We start from the raw sequence: 21011 nt of genomic DNA, 5'->3' as shown, positions 1-21011 counted from the left end.
TTTATAAATTGTTATTTTGTCATATCTTTCCCTGTCCGACGTCTCCCTTCACCTACTTTTTGGTTGTCCATCCCCCGGGGAGGAGGTCACATATAGTTCCCTGTAATCAGTTCCCTCTTTCCAACCCACTCTCCCTCTCCCCTCCCAGTATCGCCCCTCACACCACTGGTCCTGTAGGGATCATCCGCCCTGGATTCACTGTATTTCGAGTTCCTATCTGTACCAGTGCACATCCTCTGGTGTTAGATTCTTTCATAGGCTTGGATATTATGGTATGGAAAGCCTTCCTAATTTTCTTATTACCCAGTTAGTTGTATTCCTCATTGTTATAAGTGGATAGTTTGACATTTTATTTTCTGGAGTCACTTATAAAAGCAGAGGCAATTTCCCCTTTCGTACCAAGGATCAGAGGAACCACTTTAATGGAGATTTTGGATATTACATTTTTGGCAACTTCTGAAATGCTCTAGACTGCCATTTAGTAGAGAGGGAGAGAAACCATGAATATAAATTTGCAAAAGATGGGTTGCCTATCTCCCTCACATGGTTATTAAAAATGGTATATTACCTCTTCTGATTTTTAGTATGACATTAATCAGAATTGGTCAGATATGGTGTAAAAGTCTTTCTAAAAAGCAGAAAAATCTTTGCTTTTTCTGATAAAATGCCAACAGTAAAGCAATTTTCTGAAAAAGTGCCAGGGCTGGCCTTCTCCATGGCCCCGCACTTGCTGTTGGGAAGTTAGTCCAAGGCCTGTGTAGTAGACTTCATTTGTAAAGTACTTCCTTCAATTTGATCCGACAACTTTGTTGGTTTTGTTTTCCTTATCTTATTCTTTTAGCTGCACTTTCTGTGCAGTGGTTTCAATCATCAGTATTAGTGTCATATTTTCTTTCAGAATTTTACACATATAATTTAATACATGGATATACATGGTTATGTGTAAAGGTATTGCTACTAGGAGTCTAATTCATACATGCATAGATTTATTCCAGTTTAGATATGTTTCAGCATATCCCAGCGATTGCTGGATGGTTACAGACAAGCTCTCTTGATATATACACTTTGCTTAGTCTCCTAAGGGTGTCTTCGAAAATATCTAATGTAAACAGTGGCATCTGAGGAGCACCAGTAAATTCAAGGCTGAAAAGTCAGCTCAGAGGGCTGTGGCAACTATTTTTGGAATCCTAAAGGGGTCATCTTGATAGAGTTCCTCATAGGACAAAGGAAGATTATAGGTACTTGTTATATATACTTTTGAAAAAGTATATTAGATGCATAACCACCACAACCCCCACCCCAAGGGGGATGAACAACATAAACCATGGGGGAAGGGAGACAGCAGTCAGTGTAAGATGAAAATCTTAATAATTTAAAAACTTATCAAGTGGTCACGAGGGTCGGGGGAAGGGAAGGAAAAAAAGAGCTGATAATAAGGGCTCAATAGAAAATAAATGTTTAGAAAATAATGGTGGCATCATATATCCCAATATGCTTGATATAATTGGTGTATGAATTGTTATAAGAGCTGTAAGTGTCCCCATTAAAATTATCTTTTAATTAAAAAAAAAGTATAAAAAATTGAAAGCTTAATCAGTGACGTAGTTAATTTATTGTACCAACCTGGCTGATAAACACATGTGGGGTTAATTAAAGGGCAGAGAGATAAATGGATCAGTGAATCTCGCCTTTCTAGTTCTCCGGTCTCTTGCTTTCTGATGGTCAGACCAGGGTGCAGCTGCCTTAGCAGTTCCCTGCTTCAGCTGGCAAGGCTCACTTCCTGCAAGACATCCCCGAGGAGAAGCCACATGGACCGACCCTGATGCAGCCCTGGGTGCTGGAGCAGCCGTGTGGAGACCCCTGCCAGCGCTGAGATGCTTACACGTTCACTGATTTGACTTTCCTCCTGCAGTCAGCATCATTATGTCTGTTTTGTGAGATGGAGGAGGACTTTGTGGATTGGTGGATTGGTGTTGGACATATGGGTTAATGTTGGACTTGTGGGCTTGGGCAGCACTGGGTTGGAATGTTTCCTTGATTCGCACTTACCCTTTATATAAAACTCTCTCTTCTACATGGGTTTCTGTGGATTTGTTTCTCTAATGTACCCAGACTGACACAATCAGAAACAAAAAGGTCAGGACAGTTTCTCAGAGGAATTTTGCCCCTTCGTTAGGAAACACTCCTGCTCCTTCTTCCCTGCTATGAAGGGCAGGCCTATGAAAACTTCATTAGGAACGCTTATCCAGTCATTCTACTACTTTGATATCACCCCTTCAGGCTTCATTTTGATACCAAACTTCAAAGAATATTTAAAAGGAAAATTACTTGAGACCTTGGAAGATGCCTACACTGTTGTGTATGATGTGTTGTTCTGATATGGTATACATGCAAGAGCACAGAATTCCTCAAGGAAACTGTGAGAGAGGTGGGAAGTATATTGAGAAACAATAGCTTCACATTTCAATAGTTGTTTAATACAATTTTATAGTAATAGTCTTTGACTTACCTTTGTACAATATTTTTTAAATGTAGTTTCAGGGCTATTGAATACCAAGAGTCATTAAAGCGCCACTCCAATATCTAGAAAGCTTTGGGGCTGAATCAGACTAAACAAATTACCCTTGTTTTATAAGGTGGCTCAATGATTACATGCTTGGCTATTAACCAGAAGCTTGGAAATGTGACCCACTATCCATACCAAATGAGAAAGATGGGGTAGTCTGATGTTGTAAAGATTTACAGCCAGGGCAATCCTTGGACTGATTCAACTGAGTCCTATAGGACCATTACGGGTCACAATCAAGTAAAAAGGGGGCGGGTTTTAGTACTTCTGTAACACTTAATTCTTAACTCATATTTGTTACTATAGTGATTGCATTTCTTCAGAACAACACAGCAAGCCCCCCCCCTCCACTTTTTTCCCCTGTCCCATGCATTCCAAGCACACAGCACATAACTGAGCTAATCGAGAATGTCCTTAGAAATTGAATACATAACTGACTTAATTCGACAGGACTGCAAATTCCAGAAGAAAAGCTGTTTCTATTTTTACTGGCTATTGTGTGCTCAAACTCCTACCACAGCTCCTGACACGTAGGAAACACTTTGTAGAAAAAGGCAGAACTTAGTTCTCATCATTGGAGCAACCGTATACTGAACTATTGTGAGATTTTGTGTGACAAACCTTAGGGCATTGTCTACATTATTGTCCAAATCAAAGTATCAAGTGTTTTGTATAAGCTTAATCTTGATGTAAATACTTGGCTAGATATTCACAGTGCTCATCCCCTATATCTGAATTACACTCATTGCACACATATCCTTACTTCCCCTATCCTTCTAGCGCCTGCTCTCTCTGTTATATTGCAGACCCGTCTATCAATCATCAGAAACATACTCTGTAAACTTTTAACTCCATGTCTGTGTCCCTGCTTCTCTCATTCATGGTTTTGCTCATAGCAAATGTATTTGGTACTTATCAGTTGGCATGTCTTGGGGAGGTTGCCAGTTATGTAGATACAGTCCTCATCCATTCCCCATAGGATTTAATGCTCCAGAGGAGGAAATAGATATGAAAGCATATCATTTTAATAAAGTGTATGAAGTGTTAACACAGAGAACAAATGTTCTCAGTGCAGGGAAAATGTTCTCAATTTTTCCTGTGCCTGGAGTGTATTTTCCCCATGGTGACCCTCTTCTTCAATTGCTATTCATATTCTATTTATTCTTTACAGTCTAGCTGAACTACATATGTCTATGAATTTGTTTCTAAATATTTTCTCTTCTTTCTCTCTCCAGCCCCATTTGCCTTGCACTACACTTGTTGTGATCTTTCACCAGACGGTTGTGGCTGTGGTGGTTATTAGCGTGATCAAGTTAGTGACATAGGGTGTTTTAGGTTATCATGTTTTATGTAGTCAGATCACCAGGTATTGTTCTTGTAGAGCTGGTTGGAAATAATAATAAATGCACTGAAAATACTTTGGAACCTGTAGGTTAGGAAACATGTCATTTTCATTTTCATCCCCTCACACCGTGCTCTACACAACCACAGGTTTCCTAAATACGGTGTTTTCCTTTATTTGGTTATGACTGCTCTCATCCACATACCTACTTTGCCACAAAATTGATTTCCTCCTGTTCTGTTCTTTCTGTACACTGGTGGTAAGTTTTCTTGACCAACAGTGCATGGTTGACTAACTTGCTCTCCTGTTTCACCTCTGTTGGGACTACCAGAAGGATGACTGGTCTTCACATCAGAAAAATGTTTGCTTGACAGTAAAATCCACCCATGATTAACCCATTCCATTCCCTACATTTGGAAGCATGTATCTTTTTCTTTGTCACTGCCACTATTAGTTCACATCTGCTTTCTTCTGGGTTTGAGACAAATTGTTTTAATATCATTCTAAAAGTTTCACGCGTGATCTTAATAAGAACGATATTCTTATGTTTAAGAATATAATTATATCTCAGGTATCTGTGCTAAAGGGACTAGGGAGGAAGGTGTTTTAGGGGGGAAATAATGGAGACAAGCCAAATTCACACAAGGAGCTCTCTAGATCCTGCTCATTTATAGTGACGTTGATGTCATCACATACATACAGACTTAGGTTCTAAATTTATTCTTTCAAGGAGTCTTTTTGGTTTTCAAGCATGCTATAGGCCTGCTGGCTTTGAAGTGGCTAAAAAAGGTCCTTTCAGTATATCCTTTAAAAAAATGGATTTATCCTAAAATTGGGTGCTTTTTTCATTTAATAACCAAATGTAGGGATTAGTCTTAAGAAATCACTGGTATAAACATAAGTGATCACATAAGTATAACACTAAGAATGAGCCCATATGTGGCATATAAATAGACCACTCTATAGGATGTGCAGGCAATATTGAGTAGTGTAGATACCTCACAAGTAGGTTTAGGTTCAGATTCCCGCTTTGACATTGCTTGGCTCTGTAATATTGGAGGTTAACAGTTCTAAAAGACTTCGTATTTGGATTTAAAAATAGTGATAAAGGCATTACAGATTCTCAGTTGGAATAAGTATGTAAATGAATGAAGAGCATACATGTAAAGTACATGTCTTGGTATAATGTTTCTATCTTCAAGTGCTGAGAAGTGTTCATTCTTGGTTATGAAGTAGTGTAAACCCTTATTCCCCAGGTAGATCGGAATTTTAGCTATGCACTGTGTTATCTAAAAGAATCTCTCTTTGTCTGATATTTTTCTTTTTTCTTTTCTGTTTGGCCATCTCTGATACCATTGAGTCTGATTGGTCTACTTCCCAGGGATACAGGAACAGCTAAGCTAACAAATGAGTGGGAATTATCTTTGATCTCTTTAAATGAAAAGTGGCAGACAAATCAAATGGAGTCAAATATATATTTTAAACTCAGTTTAACCCAAACCTCACTTCACTTAGGACCACAGGCCTTTTGTCTTTATATTCGGTGATAAAATAAAATAATAGAAATCCTTTGCTGACACAATAAGTGTTTGAAAGAATTGCATTGCATATCAAAACAGGGTAGAACGTATTCAGAAAGTAACTTACTTGAATGTATCCCTACTTCCTTTATCGCGATCTTCATGAAACAAGGCTTCCATGCTGTTCTTTACAGATGTGTTTCCTGTGATTACAAAAGGATTACAAAAGCACTACCTCATTTAACTGACATATTTCAAAATGCATGCTCCAGAAATCAAAGTTTAAAAAAATCCTTAATTACCCACAAATGATAGCTAAATCTGTGGATATTGAAAATATAAATATGTTCATACTGGACCTTGAAATACACATCAGTGAAAGATTCTTAGTCTAAAGGACCTTGCAGATAAATCCAGATCCCTCTTTTACAGTTAATGTAAGCTAAGGCAAGGATCTATAACCTGCCCAAAGTAATCAGTTCAATGTGTAGCTGTTTTACCTTAGTGATCACTGCAACTGATTGATTTTAATATTTTCTGTACAAGCATACCTAAATTATTGTATTCAAATTCAATTAATTAAAAAATATTTTACTGTTTCCAGTGAAAGTTTGCATGGTATATTAAATTCCATTTGAGAATTTAGACACAGATTGTTCAAGGATATCAGTTATATTTTTGACAACGCGTCAGCATTATCACTAATTGCATTGTAGTTGTTCCACGTCCAGTTCACTGCCCTCATCGCTGCTCTTCATTGCTTTGAGTTTCTTGTTGAATGCTTGTCTCGGATGGATGTTTTCTGAACGGTTTCCCATACTCACAGGGGGTAGCTTTGACTTTGGGACCCTCACAGGTTAGTTTCAGCTTAAGGTTTAAAGAGTATTTGAGGGTGTTAGGTTCAGGGAGTCCTCCCGTCTCAACTGGTCTTGTAAGTTTGGACTTTTTAAGAGTTTGAGTTTTGTTCAGCATTTTTCTCCCACTCTGTAAAAAGCCACCTTCTGTGGCCTCGTTGGGAATGTTTGCTAATAGTAGCTGGCCGCCACATAACCCTTATGGTCACGGTGTCCATGAGGCTGTGGCTTTGTTCCAGTATTAACTCTGTAGATAGTTTCTTTTCTTCTTTCATTTGTGCTCCTAATGAGTAGGCTAAAACATATAGATATATATATACACACACATATATACATATACACAGCTATAGATGGAGTACTCATTTTTAAAGGAAAACACAAAATATTTTGAGAGTATATGTTGAACATAAACTTTTGTCACAGATGAAATGTTGATTTGTTTTCTCCCAAAGGAAAGAATTAAGTAAGAAAACTAATTAGTGAGACTGAGAGACTCAAAGCAAGTCTCTAATAAGTTGAATGGGAGGTACTAATAGAAAACTTTTAGAGTAAATCGGGCTATATGGAAATATGAGTTTGGATCAAAAATACTCATACTGCTTTTGACAGTGTGCTGCGTACGTGCTCAGCTGCCAATCTCACTATCAGTAGTTCAGACTACTAGCTTTTCCAGGGGAGAAGGTGTGAGAGTCTGCTTCCATGAAGATTTACATGCTTGGAATCCCAATTGAGCAAGTCTAGTCTTCCTCATAGAGTTTCTATGAGTCAAACTTATTTTCATGACTCCATGTTTGGTTGGCTGGTATTGTTTCCAACTATTTGTTTTAAAAATATACTTTATTTTCAGATTCTCAAGTGGATTATGTTGAATTGTAAAAATGGCATGCATTATAAGAAAATCAAAAAAATGTTTGAAATGTTATGTATAGTGATTCAACAGTGTGATCAAGGATGCCAAAATCAGACATCAAAACCAAAGCCCAGTGTATCAGACAGTGTTAGTGTTCCTGAATTAACAATATCTGTGAAGAAATGTACAAAAATAAAATTTATTTTTCTAAAAAGTTATTGTGCTGGATGTCATGGAGTTGGTTCCATTCATAGCAATTTTGGGTACAACAGAATGAAACACGTGCCTGCTCTTGCACTATCTTCACAATAATTCTTATGTTTGAGCCCAATGTTGCAGCCATGTATCACTCCATTGTTTTCATTGCCCTCTACTTTATTAAAAATGATATCCTTCGCCAGGGACTATTCTCCCCTGATAACATGTGCAAAGCACGTGAACTAAGGTCTTCCCATAGTTGCCGCTAAGGTGCATCTGTCTGTCCTTCCTCCAGACAGACGTGTTTGTTCTTTTGGCAGGCCTGGGTACTTTCAGTCTTCTTCACCAGCACCAGAGTTCCAATGTGCCGATTGTTCTTTGGTCTTCCTTACTTAATGTCCCACTTTATAATGCATATGAGGTGTATTCGTCTGGGTACTTTAGAGAAACAAATCCACAGAAACCCATGTAGAAGAGAGTGTTATAAAAGTTAAGTGAGCATCAAGAAAACATCCCAATCCAGTGCTGCCCAAGCCCACACGTCCCACATTAACCCATATGTCCGACACCAATCCACAAAGTCCTCCTCCATCTCACAAAACAGATGCAATGATGCTGACTGCAGGAGGAAAGCCCAGTCAGTGAACATGTAAGCATCTCAGCACTGGCAGCGGGCTCCACACGGCTGCTCCAGCACCCAGGGCTGCCTCAGGGTAGGTCCATGTGGCTTCTCCTCAGGGATGTCTTGCAGGAAGTGAGCCTTGCCAGCTGAAGCAGGGAAATGACTAAGGCAGCTGCACCCTGGTCCGACCATCATAAAACAAAAGACCTGAGAAATCGAAAAGCGAGGCTTACGGAGCCATTTATCCCTCCGCCTCTCAATTAACCCCACATGTGTATATCAGCCAGGTTGGCAAAACTAACTAACTAACTAACTAACTAACTAACTAACTAACTAACTAACTCATGAGGCAATTATAAATACCCAAACTTAAGTCACGGGCACCTCAGTCCCAAAGTGATCTCCTTGCTCTCCAACACTTTAAAGAGGTCTTCCTTGTACAGCACAGTGTCCCTGTTCTCAGCAGCCTTTGATCCCTTGGCTGCTGCTCCCAGGGCACTGATTGTGGAGCCAGCAAGATGAAATCCTCAACAACTTCAGTCTCTTCTCCATTGATGATGATGTCACCCAGTGGTCTAGCTGTGAGGAGTTTTGTTTCCTTTACATTGTGTTGCAGTCCACGGTGAAGGTTATAATCCTTGGTCTTCACTTGCAAGTGCTTCAAGTCCCTCCATTTCAGCAAGCAAGATTGCCATCTGCATATCACAGATTGTTAATAAGCCTTGCTCCGATCCTGATGTCAAGTCCTTCCTCATGTAGTCCAAGTTATCTAAATCTTTGCTCAACATACAGGTTGAATAAAGAGTAGGACATGGAGGGTTTCCCGTTTCCTTAGTCAATATTTCAAAATCTTCACCTTGCTTCACTCCCATAGGGAACTCTGGTGGTATAGTGGTTATGCATGGGGCTGCAATTTGCAGTCTGCAGTTTGAGACCACTAGCTGCTCCATAGGGAAACTATGGGGCTTTCTACTCCCGTAAACAGCTAGAGTCTCAGAGCCCCACAGAGGCAGTTCTACCTTGTCCTATAACGTCACTATGAGTCATCATCGACTTGACTGCATTGAGTTTGTTTTTTGTTTGTTTGTTTGTTTGTTTCACTCTCACAATGGACTTCTCAGAATTTAAATGCTGGGTCCTGTGATAAGCTGTCTGGATTGCTGAATTCATATCACAAATCCAAATTGTAAGGTTTCCTTTTGCAGAAAAGATAATACACTTGTTCTAATAATTATTTGCCTAGACAATATAAAATACTTGATCAAAATTAAAACTCTCACTTCCATCAACTTGATTCCAACTAATAGTGACCTTATAGGACAGAATAGCGTTACCCTATGGGTTTCTGAGACAGTAAATCTTTAACAGATTAGGAAGCTTCATCTTTCTACTACAGAGCAACTGGTGGTTTTGAACTAGTGACCTTTCGGTTAACAACCCTTTGCATAATCCAATACATCACAAGGGTTCCTCTCTTTGATTATAATAGTTTTATATAAAGTACGGCATTGACATTTGACTGTTCTGTGCAAAATTAGATATGAGTTTGCATGTATATTTATATATTTTGCATGCATGTATATAAATACTAAATATCATTTATTTTACTTCTTCCAGGACTGTTCAAAGATACAAGGCTTTTCCTTTGTAAAACCTGAAGACATAAATTTGAGCTTTACGTATGCCGTTATTTCAGTTAATGGTAATTACACATGTGTTGTCACATATCCAGAAAATGGGAGGATCTTCCATCTGACTAGAACTCTAACTGTAACGGTGGTAGGTAAGCATGATTTTTCCTAAGTGCACATAATAAAAATGACCTAAGAGTGTTTGGGCTCATGATAATTTATTACATACAAGTTGAGAAAATCTATAAGAAAAATGGGTATTTCTTTTTGTTTATAGCATTATCCATAGTCTTTAGCAATTCCAAGTAAACATCTAATGATTAGTGATTGACTCAATGGATGTGTGAGTGGATGACGAAAGGCCATTTAGGAAATAAAGAGAGAACCAGGGTTGACTGTGTTAACATTAGCTCACTGCTGTTATTCATTAACATGATTTTGAACAATGTCTCAGTGTCCTTAGGTACACCTAACTTTCAGGATAGTTGTCAATCTTAAAAGTAGTATACAAATAGTGCGTAGGTCCATTCCAAGCAAGCACTGATGTTATTGTCAAAAGGTGTTTCGCGTGGATAAACTGCATCTTTCTATCTACTAAGAGTTTGATAGTTAATGCTGAAGTGTTTATTGGCAGTGTTCAACCACTGTTTTGTGCTAAGAAAAGTTTTGGAAACCAGGAGAGCAGAGAAGGCAATACCTAAACAGAGGGAAAGTGCTTCTGGCAATCAACAGACCTGATCTCAGGATAGGTGGCATTTAAGGATCAGCCCCAAGTTTAATGCCCATCCTCTTAAAATGAACATCAGAATAAGGGTGTCAGAGTGAGAGAATATACCTTAGAAGTTTTATCACACCCTAACTTTTAGTAACCCTAGTACCTTGGTTGGTTATGCATTCGGCTGCTAACTACAAAGTCAAACCCCTAAGGGAGAGAGATGAGGCTTTCTACTCCCATAAAGAGTTACAATCTAGAAACCCAGAGGGCAGTTCTACTCAGTTCTAAAGGGTCACAGTGCGTCAGAATTGACTCCGTGCCACTGAGTTCGGTTTTGGTTCTGACCTTTTATGAGAGGAGAACATTGAGGCACAGAGTCGGGAAGCCATTTGTTTAGAAGCACTTAGTGGAAGAAGTCTGGTAATGCTACATTCCAGGTTTGGGACCCTCGATTGAAAGCTTATTTTTACTATTCTGACACCATTTTCAGCTTACATAACAAAACTGCTTTATCACACATACAATTCAATCTAGCAATTTTGTAATCAATTATTTCTGTTTGCTTTTAGGTAGAATTGAATAATGTTGAGTTGGGGATAAATTCTAAAGAGAAAAAAAAGAATTTATAATTTAGCTTGAATAGAATTTTCAAGTAAAATGAATAATCCAACTGTCATTTGTTTTGGCAGTTGTTTTATATCAAATAATCTATGTTCTAATTGCACACACATCCACTCACAATCTATTAGTGTTTACTTTAGAAAGTTGGAAAAAAGCATAAATTTTTATCCTAATTAAGATATAAAAATTGACAGGCCAAGTTTTTTCTTTTTTTCATTTAAGGGACCAAAATGAATTCAGTAAAAGCTGCATATTACTGAGTACTCCATATGCATTACTAGTGGATGTCTATATACATTGCTTGATTTCAACTTTACGGTGACAAAAAAATGGGGGGGAATGGGCTATTTAAGGACTAATTAGGAACCAGTGTCATATATTTAGTATGTGCCAAATCTGGGTTTTCTATAACCCTGTGCATTAAACTTTTGAATTGCATATTCTTAAACACTCTCTTGAAAAGCCCCTTCATGTTATTTCATTGCAGTTTAGGATGATGGGATGTTATCGAGAACAGCCATCCCATGTTTGAGCATCCAACTACTGACTAAACACTAGACATGCTGACACGAACTCAAAACTGAGTTTTTTGAATTTTACATTCATGTATCCAGTCATTCCAGACTTACTTATATAACCAGGTCACATACTACACTTTGAGCATGTGGAAGAAGGGGGGGAAATACACATTCATGCACACACACATCTAAATTACATATATATGAAGCAATGCACAATGCATGAAAGCAATTGCTTATTATATAGTACGAGCAACTTTGAAGAACATGAACATAGTTAGACATTTTATCTTGAAACATGGCGTGTATGCAATATAACCTGGCCCTTTATTGGTTTTAAATGAGTTAAGTGGTATAATTGAGGACAAGTGAGGTCTCAAGAAAATTGATGAACTCTGAAAGGAAATTTGGGGAAAGACTTCACAGAACAGCCGATTTTTGAAAAGTGTCGTGGTGGATAAAAGGTACATCATTTATCATCTTTTCTTTTCTCTCTATCAAGGCTCTCCAATAGATGCAACACCGCCTCAGATCCGTTCACCCAATGATATTATTATCTATGAGAAAGAACCAGGTAATTACACCCATGTTGACATTGAATTTTAGCTAGACTCCTCTTAATTATAAGGAATAAAACATGAGCTAACATAAAAGGATGGAGGATTATTGTAAAAAAAAAAAAAAAAAGCAACGACTTGAAGCTTTTGCACTTCGAGCGAGATGTGCTTTGTGTGTGCTTTCAGTGACGTCAGTCTGACTTCTTCCCTGAACCAAGAACCAAAGATCGGAGAACCGTTCCTTGGTCTCACTGTGTTGGACAGGGGCATTTCAAAGGAGAAGGGCAAACTAAGGAGGTTTAGGGCTAACAGTGACATTGTCATTTTAGAATTTATGAGGGGGGTTCAAGTTGTTTGTGAAAAATGAAATGAAAGATAATGGTTCTGACTCCTCCCAGCTGTATGGGAGGGAGTCGATCCAGTAGGGCCAGATGAAGGTAATGGACCGTTGGACGCACACCCTTGGTTCATTTGTTTTCTAGGAGAGGAGCTCCTCATTCCCTGCGAAGTCTTTTTCACTTTCCTGAAGGGCTCTCGCAATGAACTTTGGTGGACCATCGATGGGAAAAAGGTTGATGACTTCAATGGAGACATAATGGTCAATGAAAGGTATCATGGGATAGGGTAGGGGGTCACTAATCCTTGTCCATCGATGCAATGTACTTTGATATCTATTTGTCAATGAATAAAAGAATTCCAATTCTTGCCTATTATTAACTAAAATCAGCAAAATAGTTCACGCCACTGGATTAGCAGTTCGAACCCACCAAATGCTCTATCAGGAGCAAGATGTAGCAACCATTTCTGTTAAGATTTACAGCACTGAAAACCCTATGGGGCAGTTTTGTTCTATCCTGTAGGGTCTCTCTGACTTGTAAGCTACTCAAGAGCAGTGAGTTTGGATTTTGATTTAGGCTGTGCATCTTTACCAAGCTCTAGCTGGAGTCCCTACTGTCATAAGCCTGGCACAATTCACTCATTCATGATACCTTGTGTATGCTATGATACCACATATAAATCACCCAAAACTATAGTGACACGGTAAGATGGAGTAAAACTGTCCCCATGGCTTTCAAAGAGTATGAATCTTCATGGGAGGAGGAAGTCTCATTGTTTTCCCACAGGGTGACTGGTGGATTCAAACTGTTGGCCTTTCAGTTAGCAGGCCAACTAGTAAACCACTGTGCCACCAGGGCTGATATTACATATAGGAAATGAAAATCCCATATGTATAAAATGTTACAATTATAGAGCTGTGAATATATGAACGCTGTTGATGAGCCTGTCTTCATTTTCTCTGTTGAAGAGTTTGGCACCCTGTGTTTGTGCCTCAGATATTATTAGTTTCTTATTTGGGGGTGATAATTTGTATCTATATTCTTCCTTTTAATTGATGTAGTATATATATCACATTTTAAATTAAGTTTGTTAATATTGGTTAACCACTTGTATGACCTTTAAATTTTATTCTTGGTAGAACTGTACTTCGATAGAGTCCTCCTCAAGCCTACGGTATCCAGGGTGATGTTTCTATTTTTTATGGTTTCTGTTGGGTTTTCCAGTTTGTGAAGCACAGAAGGAAAAGATGCATAGAGATACGAACTGATACAAGGATTTATAGGGGAGGTGGGTGGGTTGGGGGAGCAAACAATGTATGTGGGAGGTGGGTGGGAGCACTAAAATTGATGGTGATTACACAACTTATTTTAAAAGTGATTTAAATATAAAAAATAGAAAATGTAAAACTGTGGTGATGATTATATAGCTCTTCTTGATATGATTGAACTATTGAATTGTGTTATGTGGATGAAGGGCCAATAAAACTGTTAAAAATGAAGTTAAAAAAATTAAAAAGATGATGAATAGTAGTATAGCTCACTCTTAAAATAATAGCCCTAGCTCTGTTTAGTCCTAAATATTACCAGGCTTGTTTGTTTTTTAATTCTTAATCTCTGAAGGAGGTTGCACTGGAGCAAAGTATACAAGAGTAGAAGAAAGATTATGAAGCAGAAGAAAGTACCATATAATATCGAGGATAAGCCGACCAAATATCAGCCAAGGCACCTAATTTTACCACAAAATCTCTATAAAAATGTGCCCCCAAACTTGGCTTAAGCATGAGTATATATGGTAGATGATGAAGTAAAAGAAATGAAGCACACACTTTCCAAAGAACAATTTGGTTCACTGCAACAATTAATAAAAATTAGAAGCCCATCAACTATATGACAGAGTTGTCCCAAACCTTAAAGGGTATTACTTACTTGTTTGAACTTTTCAAAGCCAACACATATGATTTTCCTCGAAGTAAACTCAAACTTCATGCAGTCACTATAAAAGACTGATTTTGCATCAGGTACTGTGCAAGGTTTTTAATCCCTAAATGTTACTGTTAGCTGCCATGGAGCCAGTTGGCAATGTATGGTGACCCCATCTTATGAACAGAGACTAGAACGCTGCAGAGTTTTCAAGGCTGGGACCTCTTGGAAGTAGAACACCTGGTCTGTCTTCCCAGGCATCTGTGGGTGGGTTCACCTTGCACTTTTGAGCCTTTCAGCTCGTATTTAAGTACATAACCCTTGGCTTCCCACCCCACCTTCTAGGCCTTAAGTAGGTAGCATTTATATATATAAAGACACATTCATATAATGTGATAAGTGTAGTGAGAGAAGTGTCAAGTTTTATGATTTTAGGAGAATAATGTCTCTCACATGATAATAATTAAATCTATATTTGAAGGGTGAGCAGATATTCGCTAGATCAAATGGAAAGAAGATCCTTGGTACATGAACTATCATGTACCAAGGCATGGATGTCAAAGCAGCAGGGCACCTTCAGAGGCACAGAGGAAATTTCCTGAAATTGGAGCGATATTTGCAATAGGAATTGCTAAAAACCATGACTGGAGGGAAGGCAGAGTTATTGATCATTTCAGGAAGGCTGAACTTTGTGCATCCAATCCTCATCACAATTATGGAAGTCATGCTGGTCCTTCTTGAGATTATTGAAACACAGCCTTTATCTGTACTAAATCAAAAAGAAAATGGGTCCATCAAAGGAGAGAATTAATACATAGCATTCTTATCTCAGAAAATGGTCATACTTCCTCTGGGTTATGAAAAGGCTATAGAGTTAAGCTGAGGTTAAACCAATCATATTCCTGAACCAACTTCTCATAATCAACAGCAAGCCTTATCAGAAGGAGGACCTGGAATGCAGTCAGTCAACTCTTGGAGAAATTCTAAAATTATTTATTTCCCCTATTGAGCAAAGTAATTCAATGTGGTTAAGATGTTCGTAAACCCAAAGCACCCGATCTTTGGCTCGCTGATCTTTCGGTGTATTTATTTTCATAAAATACACTTGCTGAGCAGTTTTCTCTTTTTATATACTAAGAGGTAACCATGAGATTTGAGAATTTTGAAGGAAGTGTTTTACCTGTGCTCTGAATCCAACTTTGGGAATCAATGAAATACATTAACTGTGGCTATGATTAAGAGGATAGGATAAAATAATAATGATGTATAATTTATCAAGGGGTAACAAGAGTGGGAGGATGAGGGAGAGAGGGAAAAAAGAGGAGCTGATGCCAAAGGCTCAAGTAGAAAGAAAATGTTTTGCAAATGATGATAGCAACATATGTACAAATGTCCTTGATAGAATTGATGTATGGATTGTTATAAGAGCTGTAAAAGCCCCCAATAAAATGATTTGTAAAGAAAAAAAAGCACAAAAAGGAAAAAAAAAGAGGATGGGATATTGATAATAATAACCTATATGATTTTAATTTTTAGCAAGTTCAGTGGCTAAAAAAGTAAAACATTACATTGATCTAATATTTTACAAAGTAGTGTACATGATCACCAAATTCCTTAGCAAATCAATACACTTAATTTACTTGGCATTGCTACATTCCTCTTTTTAAAAAAGGAAAATCCTAAAGCATAGGAAGAATTAATAATTTACCCAAAGTACATGGCTAGTACATAGGACAGTCTGGGTCCAAAACCAACTGGGTCTTATGCCAGACACTACTCTCTAATCTGGTACTGCATCCCATCTCAGAAGTGTTGAGAAATGAAAGTCTTGTGCTTTTGATAGAAATCTAGATTCTGATCCAAAGGATGGGATCTGATCAAGACACTGAGATAACCCATAATACAAAGGTCAAGGAGAAGTAATGAAATCCGGAAGTGTCTACTGTGGCACAGGCAGTACAACTGCTCAGTATTCCATCTGCCCTCACCTAAGGGCCCTGTCTGTGGGCACCTACTTTTTTGATTCACATTCCGAGCATGGGGTGTCTTTACTAATATTTTGATTTTCTTTCCCTGATTTCTAGTATAAGTCGTTCTAAAACGGAAGATGAAACCAAAATTCACACTTTAAGAATCAAGAAACTTACCCCAGAAGACTTGAAGCGGAGCTATGTCTGTCATGCCAGAAATGACAAAGGGGAGGCTAACAGAACAGCTTCGGTTAAACAGAAAGGTAACTTATTCTAGAGGAGACTGTGAGCTCCAAAGGTGACCTGGTGGTGAACAAGGAAAAGGTTGAGAACGAGAGAGCTCCAGCACTCAGCCTAAGATCTGAGAGCGTATTCCATCTATATAAAGATCTCAGTGCATATCTGCTTCCGATAGTTTTAATGCTCCTAGTACTTTCAATCACCAGTGTAACTGAAAAAAAACTTATGATCATGATAGTGAGACATAATTTTATACCAGATAATTAAAAAAAATAAACAATAGAGGAAATATTTAAAGCTAGTAAGGATGTAATAAAACTAGTGGACTCATAATAGTGCTGGTGAATTGTAAAGACCCATTTAAAATAATTGATGGCAGTGTTCAAGAGTCATAAAGATGATCATACCATATGATGTAAGACTATTGGACTCTTTCCTGAACAAATAATTTAACAGTAAAAGAGTTATATACCCATCAGCATAGAAATAACAACCCTCTAATTATATGCAAATTATTAAAATATAAAATGTTTGTTCCCTCGAAAAAGGTAATTTTAAATTATCATATGTAAAACTCAATATTCATATTGAAGAATATATAATATACCAATCGCCACAATTACTAAAAATAAGCTAAACTATGGTTAGACATGATATAAAAATTATTTTATATGGTTATAAAATGGAAGTGGACATGGAAAAATAAAGCAATTTTCTAGAATAGTGAATTTCTTGTTAAGTAAAAAATAAATAGGTTGATATTACCATAATTTTCAAAAATAAATAAAAACATTATTATTTGAGCTATTGATTTTGAAAGGTAGTGTCTGAAAATTCTCTTTGGATGATACCTAAAACAGAACTCCAAGTAATGAAATACTTCAAAACTTGTTTTTAACATTCTAGAGAAAAATAATGACATCATCACACATACAGTTGGATCATTTAGAATCATCGAGTCTGATAGAGCATTAAAACACATAGATGAACAAGGAGAAGAAAGAAATCTAATTCCAATATCATGATAAAAAAAATTGTTTCGTTTTTGTTGGGCTAGTTTGATAATAGTATTCCCTGGTGGCATGATAGGTTAAGCATAAGGTTGTTCCACCTAATGGAGCCGGTTCAAATCCATTAGTAGCACAAAGGGAGAATGATGAAGCTGTCTGCTTCCATAAGATTTACAATCTTGGAAACTAGAGAACAGTTCGGTTTTGTCCCATTGGGTTGTTATTCGTTGGAATAAACACAATGGGAATTTTAATAATAGAAATGACCTCACATCATACCAGTGATATTTTAAAGGCATCATAAACTTGAATTTAAAACACAACATAAAAATCTATAAACATTCTGTACGAAAGGACATGCCTGGTGCAGGAGAGGGTCAGTGAACAAAAGGAACATCGTCAAAGACATGGATTGGTGTAGTGGCTTCCAATGCAGCGATAAGTGTGAGGATGGTACAAACCAGACATGGTTTTATTCTGTGGTACACAGGGTCACTGAGGCAGAACCAACACAACCATGCCTACAGCACCAACATTTTGATAACCTGGTAAAAATATATTGACTCAATGACTGTAGGTTCATTTCTAGATTATTTATTCTATTCCCATCCATCTGTCTTTAGGATAGTACCACATTGTCTAGATTAATTTACTTTTACATTGTCATTAGATCAGGTAGTATATGTCTTTATACTTTTTTTATTTCTGAGATTGATTTTTGACTATTCTAAGCCCGTGTATATTTTCATATAGACTCTATTTTCAACTGTATCAATTTCTACATAAAAACCTGTTGCATTTTGATTGGGATTGCATTAAATGCAGAGATCTTTACAACTTTGATTTCTTTTACTGCCAATTTCACTGCCTAGGACCTCCGGTTCAGTGATGTGTAAGAGCTATGAAAGCAGCATTCCCCGTCTGAGAGGGCAAAAATGATTTTGTCTTTTCATATAAAGAATAATGTAAACTGTAGATATTGTGAAGATTAGATTTGTCTGAGTGAGATGTTAATCGATTTTAAATTTTCTGAGAGGATTTAAAAAAATTAGCCTATGTTTCATTTTGTCAAATTCTTCTATTGAGAAAATCATAGGATATTTTTCTCTTTTATTCTATTAGTATGATGAATTTGGAAATGCCAATCCAATCCTGCATTCCTGGAATAACCCCAGATATTCATGATCTACTGATGTTCAAATGTTTTGTTATGGAATTTTACATTCACATTCATGAGAGAGGTCATCTTTTTTTGTAATGCCCTGCCAGTTGTCAGGCCTTTGCTGGCTTCATTATATAATTTGGAAAATGATACTTACTTAGATGACTTGCAAGTGTATATGTAAAACAGGGATGATTGCGGTCTCAATTTTTTATAAAGAACTTGCTCTTGTAACTACTTGGTTGTGACATTTTCTTTATGAAAAAACTTTTATTTTGTGAGCTCTGTGTGTTTAATTTTTACTCAGATTATCTGATTCTTCTTGTGTCTGTTTTGTGAATTTGTCTTTTAAGGATTATTTTCCATTTCTAATTTGTCACATGACTAGCAGTCCGTTTTTAAATATTATTTGCATATTATATTTTATTATTTTCAGAACTTGTGGCGATGCTCCCACTTTCATTTCTAATGGTGATAATTCTCTCTCTCTTTCCGATTTGGTCATTCAAACTGGGGGTTTATAATTTATATGAATTCAAATTTAGATTCATTTACATTGATTTTTTTAATTGTTTATTCATTTTAATTTCATTTATTTTACTGATACCTTTATTATGTTCTAATTTTTGCTTGTTTTCTATTTTAATTGTTCATATTTTCCTGTCATCTGAAGTTAAAATTGAGCTACAAGAGTGAGTTCACTTTAAGACCCGAAGGGTGATTAAAGGCAACAATCCCGGGGATTCTACCAGCCACTATCTGGCAAAAAAGCTTGCTGTCTTTTGTAATTTTGAATTTTGTTGATATTTATTCCCAACTTATTCAGGACCTTCTTAGATGATGGTAATAGTTGCTTATTAGATGACCATTCACAAGCTTTTAATTTCCCAGGTGCGACTCACTGAAGCAGGATGAAAAGCATTGTCTTTTTGGACTAGGTTATATACCTACTGATCTTGGTGTTCTTTGAGGCTATGGTCCTGAGACTCCAGGTTCAGAGACTTATTCAGTCAAGGTGTTTGGTTAAAGCTAAGGCTAAGAAATGATCATAACATTCCCCCCTATATGCTCCACCATTTTCATGAATATAGTTGTGGCAAAGTTAAATACATATATAAAGATATCCTCTGCCAAATCTATGTTTGTTGGGTGTATACTCTGACTCCTCTTCCACACAAGTTCAGCCTGTATCTGGTCTCAAAGATCAGAGTTTTTGCAGGATTGGGTACATAACCAATGTACCCAATGTACTCTTTCTTGTCAATACTTTTCCCTTTAACTCTTAAAAACTTAACCAGTATCCAACAAATTTTGAAACTTGGGTTTTCAGTGTCATTAAGTTCAAAATAGTTTTTGTTTTTGTTTTTTTAGTTCGTGGTTTATGATAGTTATGTACTTAATTTACACATGTTTGGTGATTTTTTTACAACATATTAGTAATATTATAAGTGAAAAATTATTTGAACTGTAGAATTGAATTTGTGTTTCAGTCTTGATAATATGTAGTATTTTATAATTTCATTTAAATTCATATAATAAAATAAAATCAACAACAGAGGTAAATCAAAGCACATAATCTGTATGATTTTGATCCTTCTAAGTTTATTGACACTTTTTTGGCCCCTAGTTTCTACATGTTGACTATTTTTGAGAATGTTTCATGGGAACATTAGAAGGATGTGTATTATACAATTTGAGGCTATCTTGTCTAGAAATATCAGTTAAGTCAAATTAGTTGACCGTGTTGTACAAGTCTTCTGTATTGTTACTTTTCCCCCTTTTTTTGATCTTGTTAGTCTTTCGATTATTGAAGAAACTTTTACATAACATTATGGGTTTTTCTTGATGTTCATCTACGTTGGTTAACTTCCTTCTCTCTTTATTGGCCAATTTTTTGGGGGTGGTGGTGCTCAGAGAGGGTATGACTATATCACAAATTGTCTATTTATCCTCTTACTAGTAGACATTTGGGTTGTTTGTGGTTTGAACCTCCTATGAACAAATTATCTGTGAAAATTCTTATCCAAATCTCTTTGTGCACTTATGGTTTTGTTTCTTAGATATTATGGGGTGGAAGTTGAATAATCTGGTATCAAAGGCCAGAAGTTGAAATCTAGAATGCATATGTTTTAATACACTATGAGTAACCAAATAAATTAAGTCCACAGGTCAAATTTAATTGCAGGTGTCTGGTTTACAAACACAAACACACATTCTCTGTACTTCAGTTCTGAAATAAATGATCATTATCATAGTTCCAAAATTATCAAGAACTAAAAAAAATTACCAAAGAATAGCCATGGGTTCCTTGACATGGAATAACTTGTAAGTTCACACATCTAGCATATGATTTATAACAAAATGGGTAGCAATACCC

The 21011-nt window shown here is 36.9% G+C and overlaps 1 protein-coding gene across 3 annotated transcripts in view; it reads left to right on the top strand.

Moving 5' to 3' along the window:
- Window positions 1–21011, top strand: part of LOC101662924 (interleukin 1 receptor accessory protein) — a 150774-nt gene that overhangs the window by 108339 nt on the left and 21424 nt on the right. For all 3 annotated transcript variants that reach the window (XM_045296436.1, XM_045296437.1, XM_013007426.2), the window contains exons 5-8: window positions 9570–9735; window positions 11940–12011; window positions 12477–12603; window positions 16337–16485. In XM_045296436.1, the coding sequence (XP_045152371.1) occupies window positions 9570–9735; window positions 11940–12011; window positions 12477–12603; window positions 16337–16485 (514 nt within the window). The remainder of the gene's footprint in view (window positions 1–9569; window positions 9736–11939; window positions 12012–12476; window positions 12604–16336; window positions 16486–21011) is intronic.

The sequence above is a fragment of the Echinops telfairi genome, unplaced genomic scaffold, assembly GCF_000313985.2.
Source record: "Echinops telfairi isolate 266 unplaced genomic scaffold, ASM31398v2 ScPeMD7_7407;HRSCAF=8445, whole genome shotgun sequence".
NCBI lineage: Eukaryota > Metazoa > Chordata > Mammalia > Afrosoricida > Tenrecidae > Echinops > Echinops telfairi.
This window is presented reverse-complemented; position numbering and strand designations above follow the sequence as displayed.